General features: G+C 38.9%; 1 protein-coding gene across 1 annotated transcript; it reads right to left on the bottom strand.

Moving 5' to 3' along the window:
- Positions 1–189: 189 nt before the first annotated feature.
- fam171a2b (family with sequence similarity 171 member A2b) lies at positions 190–11,551 on the bottom strand. The gene is made up of 8 exons (XM_014986142.2): positions 10,919–11,551; positions 7,274–7,501; positions 6,526–6,618; positions 6,080–6,238; positions 5,563–5,742; positions 5,239–5,352; positions 4,440–4,566; positions 190–4,297 (listed from the first exon to the last, which is right to left on the bottom strand). Exons 1-8 carry the CDS (start codon positions 11,004–11,006, stop codon positions 2,821–2,823), a joined length of 2,466 nt encoding a protein of 821 aa, XP_014841628.2. The 5' UTR covers positions 11,007–11,551; the 3' UTR covers positions 190–2,820.
- Positions 11,552–17,397: the final 5,846 nt, after the last annotated feature.

The raw sequence follows: 17,397 nt of genomic DNA, 5'->3' as shown, positions 1-17,397 counted from the left end.
CTCAACAGATGCATGCCACATTGACATTTCTGGAAGAATAAGTCAAGATTTTTGATGGTCAATGATACTCTTCATGACATCTTTGCTGATTTTGTGTGTGTTTCTATTCCAATTTTTAGACATAATCTGAAAACTAACCCATGACCCTGTTGTCACAAGTTTTTGAAAGTAACATTCCAAACACATAAGTAATGTGGGAACAAATTTATTTGTTGTCTAATATACAGAAAGGATCAATTTTACAGTTTACAAACAACTGACCAGGTGTGTATGATGCATATAATTTAGTGCACAGGATGATGGCCTACAGTTCTGACCTCCTCACCCTCATATGCACAAAATCCAACAAAGTGAACTGCACTTGAAAGGGTCTTCACAGGGAATTCAGTTGTGTAAATCATTTGCAATGTTTGTGGAATGCAAGTTATCTACACTAACTTAAAAAAACAACAACTTGTGTGTAAAAGAAACTTAGGCAAAGAAAGCCACAACTTCACACTTTATAAAAAATTCATAATTTGTCCATATACTTAAAAAAAACCTTTACATTTACCAAGTGAACAACATAAGTCAGCTAGATTTATTTTGTGGTTATTCCCTAGAATTACATCGTATTTTCAGTTTGTACTGTAGGCATGTGACACAAGCATATGAACAGCAGGCAGATGGCGAAAACCCTCCAGCATGACTTTTCCAACAATATTTATGCATTCAGTCAATAACTCTGCAACAAACAACAAAAAAAACTTCTTAAAGTTCACAGTTGCTGATGAATTGTAGGCAGTGATGCTATAGTAACAGCGGGAGCATGTTGGTCAGTATGTTGTTCTTGTAAACATTTATGACCGGAAGTAAATTTTGTGACAGCAAGATTAAAGAGATTAGGTGTTTTTAAAGTGGAGTTGTGTGGAGAAAGCGGATGCAGTCAGTAGCTTACCTGTAGTAGAAAGCACTCAAATCGGTCTTAGTGGGGAAAATCAGGGGGAAAAAAAGAAAAAAAAAATAGTCAAGTTTACAGTTACCCTGTACTACTTGGTAGGGAAGCTGTAGCCTTTGAGTAGCTGCTAGCTTGATGTTTAGTTTGAGCAAATGTTAGCTGTATTTATTTTAGCTTGACTTGGATGTAAAATTGACCCAGTATCTGTTTTTTGGGTAAAATTAGCTTTTTTCTTAACACTGGGTAGCTTAATCTCAAATAGATGAATTGATTGTGATTGACTTCATACTGATCTCTTAATATCATTAACTTAAAACTAAGCTGTTGGCTTAATTGTGATCATTTACTAGCTCTACTCTGATTGTATCTATCAGATAGAAGGGTCTAACCTGACCCTTCTATCTGAATTTCTGATTTTTCAAACCGAATTTGCTCTGGCTGCTGTCCACAGCAAGATAGTACAGCTTCAAATTTTCCCACACAATCCCACCAAAAAAAGCAAATAACTATCTCTTTAGGGAGAAAAGTCAGTGTGTCTTCATTTATTTGGCAACAGATTTCACTGCAACTGTGATGTTTTTGTGCCAAATATCCTCATTAACATCTTTGAAAAGGTTTCAATAAAAACACCCTATACTACATGTTACATGCACGTTTTATACACATAAAATCTCATAGAATTCATCAGAACATTTACAAGTTTGGTGAAAAACAGGATAATTACAAGATGTCAGATATCCAAGGATAGAATAGCCACAAGAAAAGCTGTCAGATTTGGCAGGCATGCTCCTCAGTGTCACATGTTGTTACCTCAATGCAATGTGCTTATCACTGTCTATCGATTTCGACAGAGTGGTTTAGGTGACAGCTAACTGCATTTTATAAACCATGCCCATCACTCGATTCTGTGTGAAAGAAGGCACTTACAGGAGAGAAGTGGTACAGGCCTTGTATGCAATCCACTTTGTGTACCTCAGTAGTGAATCTTCAAGTAAATTGGCGGTTTTGCTGAGTTGCACATATTGTGGCGATTAGGGACTGGCTGCACAGGAGCCTAAAAAAACAGTAGAGCTGGGGCTTTTGGTGCCTTCCGTTAACTTCATACATTCATATGCATGCAATCTTTCTATAACAAATTGTCACTCAAATGTCTGAGGGTCTACTTACACAAAAAGGTTTCTCAACAGGAGAAAGGCAGACATTTTGGCAAATTGTACAGTACATCACTGTGATAAGTCAGTGACACAAAGGGTGACTTTAAGATTATGCTTAAAATTTCAAACCAGTACGATTTAAACAAGAGACCACAATACATTAACACAGTAAAGGAGGAAGAAGAAATTATTTCTTCTTAAAAAAGATGTAAATAAAACATTTGTTCATAGGTGCTTCAGAGAAATGTGACACATTTCAGACTTCTCCAGTCTTTGAGATGCTCTGTCCTTCATACAATCCTTTTCTAATCACAATTTAGAAAAAAGAGTGAGATTTTGAGTGAATTTAGAATCAATGTAAGGGATTTAATTTGAGCTACATATAAATAAATCCCATAAAACAAGTAATCCGTTATATTTGGTAAGTATCAATCAGTCATCAAAGTTTAAGTGCTCTATTCTTGTATTTCACTCTACAAAATGGCTATATCCACAGTCGACATTAGGGATGGCTCAGATGATGGTTCAGTGAAGTCAGGATACGCAATAAACTGGACAGAATCAGCAGAAATCAGAAGGGTCAACTGAGACAATCACCAGAAATGTCAAACAACAACCAGAAAGTGGACCAGTGAAGCAGTGGTTGTGCTTATTGGGATCTTCCTGCAGGGAAAATTCAGTCCACCTCAATGTTCCTTAAAGATCCAGTGTTCACCAAGTTTGAAAATCTCACTTCCTAGGGTGGAACACCATGAGAGGTCTGTCTTCAATCTTCTGCCAGGGGCTCTTCTTGTTCTCATCTTTGTCGTCTGGATCATCCTCGGGGCTCGTCATAGAGTCGCGGCGATTCTCACTGTTGCTGCTGCGACTGCTGTTTCCTCGGCTGCGACCTCTTCTGGGGATGGTGGATCCACGTGAGGACGACCCTTCATCGAGAAGAGGAGTGAGGGAATTCTCTTCTGGTGACACCGGGCGTCCCTCGCTGCTGCTGGGCTCGCTGTGGTCAGGGTAGGCAAGTTTGGAGTAATTCTTCCCACCTCCGCCGCCGCCGTGGCCCTTCCGTCCTCCTGTCCCCCAGCGCTCATCCTTTCCCTTACGATTGCCCGATGATTTTCTCTCTTGAGATTCAAGAGGCGGCTCAAGGTTCACATCTCGCTGAGCACTACTGGAGCCACCTCCAAACCCGCCGCCGCTGAGGTCATTGCTGACATCGATGTAGGAGTGGCGGACGTGAGCATTCGCGCGACCATCCAGGGAGATGAACCATGCTCGTGGGTGCTGTTTGACGCCCAGCTCCAGAAGCTTCTTCTCCGTCAGAGCCTGCAGTTCCCCATTCATCTGAGCCATCGTGGAGTCGTTGAAGAGCACAGGAATGGTCACTGCTCCGCCGGAGGAGTCAGAGGCCCAGCTCGGCTCCTCAGAGTCGTCACCCTGAGAGCCACCTTGTTGCTGCTGGCCTTGTTTTTGGGAGTGGTGGTGGTGATGCTGCTGGCCTCCTCCCATCTGTGTCCCATCTTTGTCCTGATCCTTCCCATCCTTCCCATCCTTACCAGAGAACTCAGAAGGCAGGCGCATGTAGTGTGCTGGGATAACCAGGGTTGGCACCATGCTCCTGTACATGTTCTCCTTCATCTGGTCGATGGAGCTGCAGAAGATAATCTGACCTGGCTGGGTGTTAAGGGAGGTTGGTCTGGCAAGGCTATCTGCTGCTGCTGCTGAATATTCTGGAGGTTTGTCAGACTGACTTGGTACGTATCCCTGGAAGCGAGGTGGAGACGGGGGATCGGACGAGTACCCTCGATTGTCATTGGCATTGTGATGTCTGTGGTATTCAGACTCCTTGCTCTCCTTGGGGCTGTAGCTTCGGTTGTAGTCTTCATGTAGTAAAGGGTTGTCCAGGTTGTTGGTCTCAGTGGCACGTGTAACCTTCATGGGGAAGCTCTCTCCCCGCTGGGAACCCGAGGTGCTTTTCCCTTTGGCATGTCGCAGCATGTGAGCTGGAACATGCTTAGTCAGGTCTTCTCTTGAACTCTGGTAGTCTCGAGATGGAGACATATCAGATTTGCCATTGGAGGGGCCCGATTCCACGTGGCCTCCACAGATAAGATTCAGACGTGAAGTTGATGTTCCCTGGTCTCTCTTAGCTCCATTCAGATTGGATGAGTGGGGTTTGCCTTGATGTCGGCGAGGTTTTAGGCATTTTCGTCTGGAAATTTAAATGTCAGAAATCAGAACTCAAAAAACTTCTTCTGTACAGCAATATGCATGTTAAACTATCTATTTTGCATTTGCAAATTTTTCTGTAAATATGAACCTAAAGGTAAAACCTGTGCCTACGCCTGCCACACCTGCAGTAGTAGAGCAGCACACAGAGCAGGATGAGCACCAGCAGAGCCAGTGAACCCAGGATGGACAACAGGAAGAGGGTGTGGTAGGTGGTGATGTCCCTCAAACCTGGATGAGAAAGACCAAAACCTGCAAAACATTTTTATTAACATTTAATCTTACAACAGCGAATATATTCCATTGCTGTCCAGTGATTTCTCATAATTGCCATGAAGGTTGATGTACTAAAAATCACATGTCATGTGTCTACATGTAAGGAAACTAAGATACATTGTGGAAAATGTAATCCTTTCAAATCTTTGAGGTATGTGTGCTTGATGCTCTGTTTTTTTAATAGTCCATGTATATTAGGATCCTGGTCATAAAACTCACAATGTTCTATTGCTTCAGGAGAATCTAAGTTTTTTTCTGTGATGTCACTGTCTTGCTTTATTATTTTTTCCCAAATTGACCATCTAGGAATTAAATTTCAATGCTCTACAAATGCCCCTGAGTGGTCAGATAATAGCTAAATTAATCCAAAGGTATTTCCTATAGTACAGTGGATGGCACCTACAGCACTAAAATGAAAGTGACAGGGTAATGTTGGTGTAAGTCTGAAAAACTTTCTCAGAAGAAAAACTAAGACTGAAATCTTAGTTGTGCCAGGACACAGACCATGTAAACTGAGGAAAATGCTGCAAAATCAATAAAGGCTAAAGGCTAAACATTTCTATCTTGGAAACACTGACAGTGCAACAAAACACTAACAGCTTCCAAAAGACAGATTCAAGACATCCAGCTTTCTGTTGGTGTGTTTACCTGAAGATGAAGGAAAGGCAGCCAACCAGTATCCCATCTGAGGAACCACAGCGTTCCAAACAAACTGTGTCCCGTCCTTTTTAATATAGCCAGTCCCATTCCGAACCCACAATCCTTAAAAAAACAAAAGAAAGAAGAAAAAAAGATAATAGCACAATATTATCATTATTACTTCAAATTTTGTCAAAATCAAATGTTTCATCCAAACCTTAGCAAATATTTGGACTATGTAGTTTCACCAGTCTAAATAAGACTTTCTATTTCAGGAGAGTTACATAACCTCCTGTCAGCTCTATTCTTCTATGATTTATGTGTATCCCTTACCCGTCTTTGGCTGATAAAGCCAAGTAGGGACACTCGTGGCCATCCTGTTTCGGGTGTCAGACGGCAGCGGTACAGAGATGTGGATCGGGTCAGAGACCTGGATTGTACTGCCATCCTTATCAAACAGCTGGATGCTGACCACTGCCAGTGCTGTCAGGTCTGCCCATCCCGTTTCTGCACCTGAAGAGAAAATATCGCCAACATCAGCACTGACTCTATGTTGGATGAGTTTATGGAAGAAAACCTACCATAGTGGGTGTCTCCTTCAAACTCTATGACATGCACATTAGATGCAGTTAACTACAGTTACTTTTCTCAAATTCTGAGTAAAGTTGAGAAGTAATTTTTTTCTCAATATTTAAAAGCTGTGCCAAGTAAATAGTGTCCATATTTAGCTATAACATCCATGGCTTCCTCAGATTGTAACACTTAATTTAACAATAAACCTAAAACTACCTGCTCCTCTGGTTTAAAGACTCGAGGAACACCCTTAAACACAAAACACGCAAGTACTAACCTGAACTGTTGGTCTCCTGGCCCAAAAGAAACGGGAACCCACCAATCTCATACTGACTTCTGGCTGTGGTCAGAGTCGCAGACAATGCTGTGTAGTTAGAGCTGGAAGGCAGCTGAATGGACTTCCTCTGTAGCTGAACCAGCGGCTGGTTTCGAGCTCCTGGAGAAAGTTTAAAAGCTTCAAAATAATGGAAGGATTTTCATCTTTGAGGGTGTTGCAGTTAAATCTAAGAAGGATACCAGTGAGGTAAATGCTGAACAGTATCAGACACAATAAACACAGTAGGATAGTTTTTTGTGTTTTTATGTTCCAAACTAAAACGTCGATGTATTTTATGAAACAGACCGAGTAATATGCATAAAAATAGTGTTTTTAATGATGATTTGTTTTTTTTTTACAAAAATCAGAGAAGTATTAAGTCAAGTAAATGTTTAATCGTTCCTCACCTGGTGATCCAGACAAAACCTGTAGGATGTCATCGTACAGAATGAGAGTTCCTGGCCTCTCAACGAGGAGGTACAGGCTGACTGAGGCGTACACTGAAACAGGGAAATTAACACATTCACACATAGAAGACAAAACCACAAACAATAATTAGGTTTTAGCTTAAAAAACCTCCTTCCTTATGAACTAACAAGGTGAAGCAAGAGCATCAAACTTGAGTCCTGCATCAAAGCAGTGAGCATTTGCGGTTTTCTTACTCATTATTTTAAGAGGTGATCAATCATATGAAACGGCATATTACACATTTTAAAATATATCAGGGAAACTAAAGAGAAATAGCTGTTACTGTAAGGTGATGTTGGTGATGCTGACTGATTTGGTCAAATTAATTCAACAAAAGTCCCATTTACTCTTTAGAAACACATGAATAGCTCTGGGAATGACAACATTGTCACAAACAAACTGATGTGTTTTCTGGGTTTTATGCACAAAGTGTGAAATACGCTATCTGACTGATTTGTACACAGCAGCTGCGACTGGGATAAGCTATTTATAAGCCTGGATTGCACATTTTCTGCCACCCTGGAATTAGTCTCTGATAATTAGTTGTTGTTGTTTTTTTTCTTCATCCAGCTGCATTTGTGTAAAAGCACATTTTACTCTAACAAAAATGCAACATTTTCTACTAATATTGAAGCCCTACATGTTGTAAGCCAAAGCTAAGGCATGGTGATGAAGCTGTGAACCTACGTGGGATCCGACTGGAGTGCCAGGGCACCGAGTTAGTGACGTAATCCCGTTTGGAGGCTGTGATGATGACCCAGGTGCCCGCTCTGTACAGGAAGCTGAGTCTCACCACACCGTCGCTGCCGGCATGGCTGGATGCCAAAAGCGTCTGATTCCCATGGACTTCTACCTGAGCGTCTGCTAACGGTGAGAGGTCACTGTTGTCAAAAACCTGGACTTTTACTTGCACTTCTGCAAGAAAAGAAAAAGACATTTTTTTAAAATTATCTTTTAACTAAATGTCTTGACACTAATACATGAAATAAATAAACCAAATCCACTGGAGGGCATAAGCGTTAATTACTTTCCTGTAGTCTCATTAATCTGCCTGACTCCACTTATTGAGGTGTTAAAGTTGTACAAGAATTATGAAGTGTAATGTTCTTCTTATGTTCTGAATTCTGACACCACATATAATTTGCTAATATATTATTATTGGACTGCACCTACAAATGGGGAAGTCCATGTGCTAAATGGAGTGAACTTATATCACACTTTTCCAGTCATTTTGACCACTGAAAGCACTTCACACTAGAGTCATATTCACCCATTCACACTCACAAATTTATACACCAATACACAGTTAAGTGCCTTGCCCAGAGGTACATCAACGTATGCCCCTACAACCTTCCGATCACAAGGCAATTACTCTACCCACAGAGCCACAGCCGGCCTCACAAACTGAAGAATAGCACATTTGTGGAGATTAATATAATAGAAATCACCCGAGAATTAAACCTTTAATGTATATTCATACTATCTGTATGTTTAAAAAGATTTTTCGATAATGTTAGCTGGGTTAGCTAACGGCTAGATGGGTTAGCTAACGGCCAATTTAGCCAACTTCAAAAACAGCTTAGCAATCTATAAACAGTCTGTGTTTTTAATGTAATTTTGAAGAAAATTTTGAATACATGAAATAACAGGAGGCTCTATTTTTCATATTTGAAAGTGTAAATAATTACATGAAAACATACATATTTGAAATTGGTCCAAAATTCATGTTTTCTTGATCAGATTGTAGAAGAGCAAATCCAGCTGCCATCACTTGCAGTAGAGATGGATTACTTTCCCAAAGGGATTGTCATCACAGACACAACCTCTACAAATCTCCTCATCATGTTTTCAACCCTAAAACATTTACTTTCTCATCCTGCCTCTTGGACATCGTGAATATGGGTCACACCGTTTCTATGGTTACACTCCAACTCTCTCAACGTTGCCCTGTTGTGCTTCCTCACTCGAATAAGTTTCTGTGTCGCTGCAAGCTGTGGTCATCAAAAACCCTTCAGCGCAAGAAAAAAATGTGACGCCATCGGTTCCACTGATGGTCAGTTAGATCATAAGCAGCAGTGTTGGTAACTACGTGTCTATGTTGATTGAACACGGCTAAATTCTGTCACACATTAGCATAATTGGACCTATAAAGGCCCCCTTGTGTATGTGTTTGGAGAGGATTTCCTCAGTCTGGGCTCTACACTTGAAAAACTGGCTTGAAGCAGCTCCATTGATATTAACACTGAGTCACAGTGTCACACAGAGGAGATTTTTGCTCTCAAAAGCCCTTCAGCTGTTATTCAGAGCAACATAAAGCACTGCAGACACTGAAATGGGATAAGAAATGCCCTTGTAGTACAAAGTAAGCACTGCAGTTAACGTTAATATTGCTTTAAATTTAAATATGGTAAGACAAATTGTGAATTTTAACCATTTTTATTTTTTATTTGTAATTACCTTAAATCCAACTGTGCTGTTTATTTTTCCCTTAAAATACTTTAGAAAACACAGTAAACAACCTATATGAGTCAGGGAACAGTAAATCCACCTGGACAATTGGGCGTGTGCGAACAACTCCACCCCTGCACGTTCACCTGCACAAACATTTCATATTCTATTTGAGCTCTTTTCTATACTGGGATTGTGTTTCACTCATATTACCCTCACCTGCTTGGCCCAAATACAATATGCATCAGTGTATGAACAAATTTAAATAAAGACAATCTCTGGATTCGACTAGTGCTCCCAAAACAATTGAAGAAAGTACATTCACTTCAGAAGATAACATGTTGCAGCATCAAACTATTAAAATAGACATGTTTTAGTTTTAAAATTAAACAGTCATACACATTTAAACTAAATGACAAACTATTCCACATGAAGGCTATGCTAACTTTCACTTTTTTTAGATGTTAGGTACTGATATAGAGCAGGACAAAAGTAAAGATAACACCACTAAAAATAAATGTCCAGTTTCTTGATTTTGCATGAGCTCAGCACTGCGGCACAGCAGCCTGCTACAAGAAGCGAGAAAAACAGCACAATTTTTATTGGATGCAACATTTGAGAGGATTTATTTCGTCATGCTTTCAGAACACTCCGCATAATAATCTACTTGTGCAGTTGGATGGATTCTAACGACCACATCTGATGCATATTCTTAGTGTTTGAGATGCTAAAACTCTTTAGGAAAGAAGTAATGACATTGTGTAATGGTAGATAAAACAACAACAAAAAAAAAGATTCAGAAAAATGTGGGTTGATCATCAGCAATACTGTGGTTCTAATATTGCAAAGACATATTTTCTTGATATTGTACAACTCTATAGTAGCCAGAAATATTGAGTTTCATTCTGACATTTACTTCAGCAAAAACACTTAGATGAAATTATCATCAGCTAAATGCACCTTCAGAAAATAGTTTCAGCCTTCCAAGAAATATTTTTTATGTTACTCATCATTTGATCTAAAATTAAACAGTATGTTCTGCAACTGTAACATTTTATAGTTGTAAAGTCTCCATTCAATAAATGAAGGTGGTTGTAAATAACTATGCTTTAATTTAAAAACCAAAGTAAATGTAAACAACACTGTGGCTAAATATAAAAGAGCCTATATGTGTGGGTAGCTGCATTCCTCCAGACAGAGTCTGTGACGGTCCATGCATCTCAAAACAGCTCCGGGCATGCATAATACACAGCAATTACATAATGCCCTTCAAAATGTACATTAGCATAACAACAATAGAGGAGATTCTCTTTTTCCATGCTTTGTTTAATTTACAGAGAAGGACAGGGTTTTTTGTTTGTTTGTTTGTTTGTTTTGTTTAGTTTTTTTTGTTTTTTCTCCTGCAGTAAAGCAGATTTGATTCTGAAACAGAAAGACGTTTGGGTGGATGACCTAAACATTTCCAGCTTCTCAGCCCCTCCTGATCTCCCTGTCATCACTGTGCACAGCAACAATGAGGAGCAGCATGAAGGCCTGCCTGTGAAGGAGCAGCACTCCCAGGCCTGTGCTCTCAGGGAAAAAAAAACAAAAAAAACCCCTCACATTTCCACACTGTTTCAGTCCAATCACTCCAGATCGGCCTCGCTGTCATTCCACTCCATGTTCATCAAAGAGCGTTTCAGGCCGCACAAAACAATGTCTGCAATCGTCTCCCTGATAATCTAATTTCTATTTAGGCAGCGTGAAGTCAGGGGGACGCAGCGCTGCAGACATCGACTAGGTTTTTTTTTTGTCGACAAAAGCAATAAAACAAGCAACCACTCCCATCTCATTGTGCTGCAATACCCCCCCCCCCCCCCCCCCACTGTCCGCCGCCGAGCTTACCAAATGCTCCCTGATCCGGCAGAGATTTGGCCAGCGCCTCCCAAACCGACAAGAACAGGAGCAAACAGGAGATGCGGTGGGGCGGCATCTTTGCAGCTACATCTCTCTTTCCCAGATCGGCGGCCGTGCTTCCATATTTCTCCCCCTCCTCAGTAGATTCCCGGATGCCTGCCTTTGACTTGGGCTCGAGATGCTGCCGCCTGTGTGGGCTTCGCCTTGTTTTTATTGTCTGAGGTGGCAGCAAAAAGAGAAATGTTTCCCTCTGCTGATCTGCAGGGGAATAGCTGCACAGATCCAACTGCTGGCTCAGAATAATTTACAGGCTCGTCTCTATAAATTAGAATATCGCGAAAAGAGTTGATTTATTTAAGCAATTCAGGTTGAGAAGGGACATTCACGTATTTAAATTCCTTACAAAAGTGGTATATTCCTACCGTTCTGCTTAGTGCGTTATAGCGTGATTATAAGGATTGCATCTTATAGGTAAAATAAATTCCCCCAAAACTAAAAAAATCTATATTAGGGCCAATAAAAAAAAAAAGATATTTTAATTAAATTTTTAGGCCCTTATTTTATAACTTTCACAATAATAGATCAGTTGTCCAACTGACTGTCACCTATACTCTCCACTAGGGGCGGTGTTTAGCCACAAGGGGTCATTTTTAAATAAACTGGCTTTCCACAGATTGCTGAACTCAAGCACATAAACCAAAAGATGGAAAAATAAATGGAAAATGTTTGGTCAAAAGTTGTGAGCAACCAGCAGAAACAGTGAGTTTTGATAAGGCCAATGTGGATCACCACTAAGAATGCAATTCTGTCAGGGGATGAGCATTTGTAAAAAAAAAAACAAAAAACAAAACCAAAGAAAAATAAAAGACTTTTTTGAACATATAATTTTCGTGTTCATTCGGTTGGGATTTTACATTCCAATGTGTTTTGCAGTGTAAGCTACCAAAGAAATTTAATAAAATAATCATAGTCTGACTGTGGAGAGGAGGGTAGAAATAGAAATTAAAAGTTAAACCAAATGTTCTGATGCCGTTTATGAACAAACTAGTGTCAGCAAGTCAGAACAGTAGCAGTTTTAAACTCACGAGTCATTAACGGAAAAGATGCAAGGTAGTTCCTGTTTAAATGAAAAAGGTAGTTGTTATAGTGTTCTGTGGTTATTAGTGATGACGTTAAACATTTTGATTGAATATCGTGGAAAAATAACTTGACAGAATAAAATCCAGGTAAAATGAATGTGCTGCCAGTGTTCAGAGGATGTTTTCAAAAGTTCAGTTAATTCGCAAAATGACAATTGAACCCACGTTTCCTCTCAACTGGTTTAATTGAAATTCACAAGCGTTAAAAAAAAACAAAAAAAAACACTGAAATTTAAAGAAAATCATGTAAACGAGAGTAGTGAGAGTAAAATGTAAAAGCTAATAAAAGTAACGTCTTATTTGTCACTTTCTGATGGATGTAAGTTGAAGAGTTATTGGTAAAACTCATAACCAAAGCCCATTTCATAGGCAGCCATTGTGAGCAGCAGACTGTTTGCTTTTGACTGATTTCAGTATCAGATTAAAGTTACTCTGTCTGTGGTCTGCTACTCACATTAAAGAGACTGAAAGGTATTTAATGCTGTATTTCCACTCTAATCCCTGTTTCTTTATGCCTGGTTTAACCACTCAACTTAAGCTGCTGGTTGCCACATTTATCATTTTTACTGTTTAATTAAACATCCATCTTCTGCAGAAATTTTATTCTTTATGGGGATTTATAGTTAGAAAAATACTTGTGAACTGGTCTCTGGGGCATGTCGTATGGTAATCTTTCCTCCTGCTTCTCAGTCTTTAGCTGATGGACTACACAGATGCGTTTCAAGGAAAATAAAATTTAATAAAAAAGAAGTTAACATGAAAACAAGGGTAAAAATTCTCATATCTTTCATCCCTGAAGGGCTGGTGGGGGATTTCCCCCCCTCCAAGTTCAAGATGGAAAAATATAAATTAGGGCAAAAATATTTATTTCGAAACTATCAGAAAGTAAAAGGGAAAACAGGAAATCCATAGCAAGGAATACGTGGAATAGGTAGTCCCAAATCCATGTTTTCCTCCAGGATCGTCCTGTATTAAGCTCTGTCCATTTTCCCTTCAACAATAATTAGTTGACTTTCCCTTCTGAAAAAAATAAATAAACAAATAAAAAAATTCCCACAACATCATGCAGCATATTTCACTGGAATGTGGTGAGTTCAGGATGATACGTGGTGTTAATTCTTTTTCCACATACAGTATTTTACATCTTGGCCACAAACTTCAATGTTTGTCTCGTTTAACCAGAGAGACCCTTGTTCTAAATGTTTATGGTGTCCCCTACATGGCTTGTGACAGGCAGGACTTCTTTTTGGCTTTTTCTTAACTATGATTTTCCTCTTACCACTTTTCTATAAAGGACAAATTTGTGGAGTGCAAAACTAATAGTTGTCTTGTTTATAAATCTTCCCATCTAAAAGCATGATTAATGGTATTCTTTCCCAGAAGTTCAGTTTAAGTTGTCAGTCATCTCCAGGTAGGCCTGGAGTTGTGCCGTACTCTTTTCATTTTCATGAAAATAGTTCTTTGTGAGGCGCTCAATGCTTACTAAATTATTTTTAAGATCTATCCCTGTTTTAACTGTCTTAACTTTCTCATGATGTTGTTTATTCACTAATGTTCTGCAACAAACCCCTGAGGCCTTCCAAGAATCAGTTGCACTTTCCCTTCCACCTCTTGGTTTATGCACTACTTTGGGTTAGCCTATTACGTAAAATCTGGTTGCAACATGACAAAAATGGTTAAAAAGAGTGAATTTTTAGAACAGAAACTCCTCTTTTTGTCCTCCACTCATATTTCCCCTCATATTGTAGGCACACACTGAACCACAACCACATACTGACAACGTGCTGCCTTAGTCAAGTAAGAGGACTGAACTAAAAAAAGAAAGAAAGAAAAGCTAAAGTCCCCCTCCAAAAAATCTTCATACTATGAAACATTGTAATAAAGTCTGACTCCTTGGATAGAAGAAAGAAACTTTTACACCAAACGACACATGCACAAGCTAACATTGAGCTGGAACACAGCAGACCAAAAACACTGCAATACGTTCAGCATTGTGAACCAAAAGGGAACTGTTGTCTCTGTTCTGCTGGGAAGTTGCTTTACTCTAAACAACAGAGAAAGATCTTGGAAAAAAAAAAAAAAAATCTTGAGTCAACATGTTTTGCTTGGTCAGGCATGACGGCTGCCTATAACTTGTGTTTGTATGGGACTTGAGAGCCACATTTTATTTATGTACTTCAGTTAGTGTTTCAATTAAAGCTGATGTTAACAGATTTAAAATGCAACAACAACTGATAAAAATCAGTTTCTTTAATAAAAATCAGTTCTTTTTGCTTGTTTGTTGAACGTGACTTTTATTTTAAACTCGACGGCATCGGGGCCAGATGGTTGCATTTCCCCCATGTGTGGTCTCGTAACCCTCCTCTGTGAAGTCTTTAACCTGTGATCTCGGCTCCCTTTCTATACGACCCTCCCAGGATAACTCCACCACGTCCTGTTTGCCATCCAGGCCTGAAACGAAGTGTGACTCTGGATTAAGGAAGGGCTTTCAAGACGTGTCCACCAGCAAATTTTGTATTCAAGCGTGGGCTTCTGTGGCTCTGCTATGGGTGTGAAGTATGGAGGAGAAAGCTCCCCTCATTAATTTGTCCTGACCACAATCAGTGAAACCACAAAAATGCAACAAATAAAAGCAAAAGCAAGGGGAGATCACAGCTTATGTTGGCCAACTTATCATTGCTGGCCCTGTTAAATTAATTTTCCATCCATAATAATAATAAAAAAATAAAATAAAAAAAACCCCCCAGCATTCATTTGTAGACAAAATGACAAAAGCCAAGCCGAGCCAGCTACCCTGTGGTTATATCGAGACCTGTGGGCCCAGTCATGGAAGCACTATGGCCAAACATTTTGCAACAACAGAGAGATTAAAGTAACTGAGCAGTGTGTTTGGTATGACGAGCTGATGAATTTATGTTGTGTGTTGTTTGGCGTGTGGGGAGCAAGGAGAGAAGCATGACTTGAGAAATTGGTTATGAGGCTTTATAGCTGGAAACACTGCAGCTTTCCAGGTCTATAAATGTTACTGGAGCTGTTGTTTGTTGATGAAGCAGCTCACGATGTCCTAAAACTAATGCAGAACATTCAAATGCAGCATGTAACCGCATTTAGAACATTAACAAAAACACTATTTGCCCCCATGAATGCATAGCAACTAAACCTTGCTGTTAAAAAACAAACTATTAACCAATTTTTACATTTGCACATTTACAATGCTTGGGCTGTGATGTGTGAAGTTGTAAAAAAAAAAAAAAGCTAAAAAGCAAGCAAATAGGCTGACAAAACCGCAACAAATCTTTAAACTGAGTTTGGATGAAACTGGATTCTGTACATCTCATCACTCTGTCGTGAATTGGCACAAAAATAAACGGAGCTGTGCAAGATGAACCGTTTTGTTCTTTTCCTTTCTTAAAACTGGTGAAAAGAAGCAACAAAAAAACCCACAGAATGTAGAACAACGCCTGATAGTTTGAGGTCACGGTAACACTTTATTTGAAGGGGTGTGCATAAGACTGACATAAGAGTTGGCAATTTTAATCGACTTTTAATGCAACTTTTAGAGCAACTTTGCATTAAAAGTGTCATTATTTACCAAATGACACTTCATGACAACTGTCATAAACATGACATAGCATCTGTCATGAACATAAAAAAGTCTTTATGAATTTTTTTGACAGTTGTCATGAAGTGTCATTCGGTAAATAATGACACTTTTAATGCAAAATTGCTCTAAAAGTTGCATTAAAAGTCCATTAAAAATGCCAACTTTGCCTTAAATTGGCATTATTTATAAAATCATGCAAAGTCGGCACTTTTAATCGACTTTTAATGCAACTTTTAGAGCAACTTTACATTAAAAGTGTCATTATTTACCAAATGACACTTCATGACAACTGTCATAAGCATTCATAAAGAGTTCATGTTCATGACAAATGTTATGACGTGTTTATGACAGTGTCATGTCAGTCTTATGCACACCCCTTCAAATAAAGTGTTACCAAGGTCACCAATGTCATCAGGCCTGCTGTAATTTAAGGAGTAATTATTTAGGATTCTGTCTTTTCACCAGGAATCTATTTTTGCTGGACAAATTCAGGGTTAAGTGGTTCAACAAACAAAAACACAGAAAACGGCCTGAAACATGACTGAAAATGGTTTAAAAAAAAAAATAAAATCAAAAAAAGGTTGGTAGACTTTCAGAAAGCCAAAAGAAATATTGGTCCAGACCTCTTTGAAAGATTACAAGGAAATCTGACCAGAAAGAAAATATAAAGGAATGAGGGATCTCTGAAAACTCTTTTTCAGTACCACTTTACCTCTCAGTGCTTGTATATTTTGGAATATTCAACTTGGCACAACATTAGAAATGCTCTTACTGCAGTATGTGGATACTTTTAGGGCTTCTAAATATATATACATTTTTCACTAGGTAGACAGGCAGGAATTTGAAGCCATCGTGTATCCAGAGTTTCTATTTTTATCATTACTTCTACTTTGCAATAGTTTAGTCTTTGTAAGTAAGTCCCAACAAAATCTACAATTATTTTGCAATCAATTTAAATGCTCCTCTGAGAAAAGGGATTTTGAAACATTTTGGAAAGATTTTACAAAAATCAATTAAAGCTACTGCTCACTTGTTTTTAATAGAAACAAGTGATTAATGGATTATTTGAAAACTGAACCAGTGATTAAAGTGTTTTCTATACGTGCCATTCATCAGCATCCATATAAGGACGCAAGCCTAAATAATAATTTCTTGAAATTGAATAGGCTTTCACATTGCCTTCAGTGTTGGAGCCTAATTAAAGAGGTGATCTGGGTTATAGGAGCCATTGGCCTCAAACGAACAGGTGACGATCTTTGCTTGCTGTTTTCGCGTCATTTCACCAATGAAAGCTATGAAAAGAACCAAACCGATGAAAGAAGACTTGCATAAAGGAAGAAAATACAAGCACTACAGCACAGCTTATCAAAAACAAAAGATTATAAGAAACCAATAAATCAGATTAATAAATGAGTTGAAAACACAGCCGGAGGACATATTGCCCTACATCAAGTTTCATAGTGATTCTTGGCAAGAATCTTTGGTTTCCTTAATTGAAACCCGAATTTACTGGCGGTTTAAAATAGCATTTGTTTAAAATATTAGATTGTGAAAATGTTAATTTTTGTTGAGTGGGGTTTGTCTAAAAAGTGGGTGGAAAGGCGGAAGATTGCACTTGCTCATTGCGTCATTCCAGAGCTACTTGGACAAAAATTTAACTGTTGATTATCTTTGTCAGATTCCCAAACTCTGGATAAAAATAAAGATCCTGCAAAAAAAAAAAA

This window comes from Poecilia mexicana, unplaced genomic scaffold (genome assembly GCF_051168715.1).
Source record: "Poecilia mexicana isolate PSO_F unplaced genomic scaffold, ASM5116871v1 scaffold_19, whole genome shotgun sequence".
Classification (NCBI taxonomy): Eukaryota; Metazoa; Chordata; class Actinopteri; order Cyprinodontiformes; family Poeciliidae; genus Poecilia; species Poecilia mexicana.
Note: the sequence above shows the minus strand (reverse complement) of the source record. Positions and strands in the feature narration are given on the sequence as shown.

What these genes read in the sequence shown, in the direction of transcription:
- fam171a2b (XM_014986142.2), bottom strand. Translation starts at nt 11,006, where the DNA reads ATGCCGCCCCACCGCATCTCCTGTTTGCTCCTGTTCTTGTCGGTTTGG. An exon ending in CCAGGAGACCAACAGTTCAG is followed by an intron (nt 5,743 to 6,079) that starts GTTAGTACTTGC and finishes TTTTCTCTTCAG; the next exon opens with GTGCAGAAACGGGATGGGCA. An exon ending in GTGCTGCTCTACTACTGCAG is followed by an intron (nt 4,298 to 4,439) that starts GTGTGGCAGGCG and finishes TTAAATTTCCAG; the next exon opens with ACGAAAATGCCTAAAACCTC.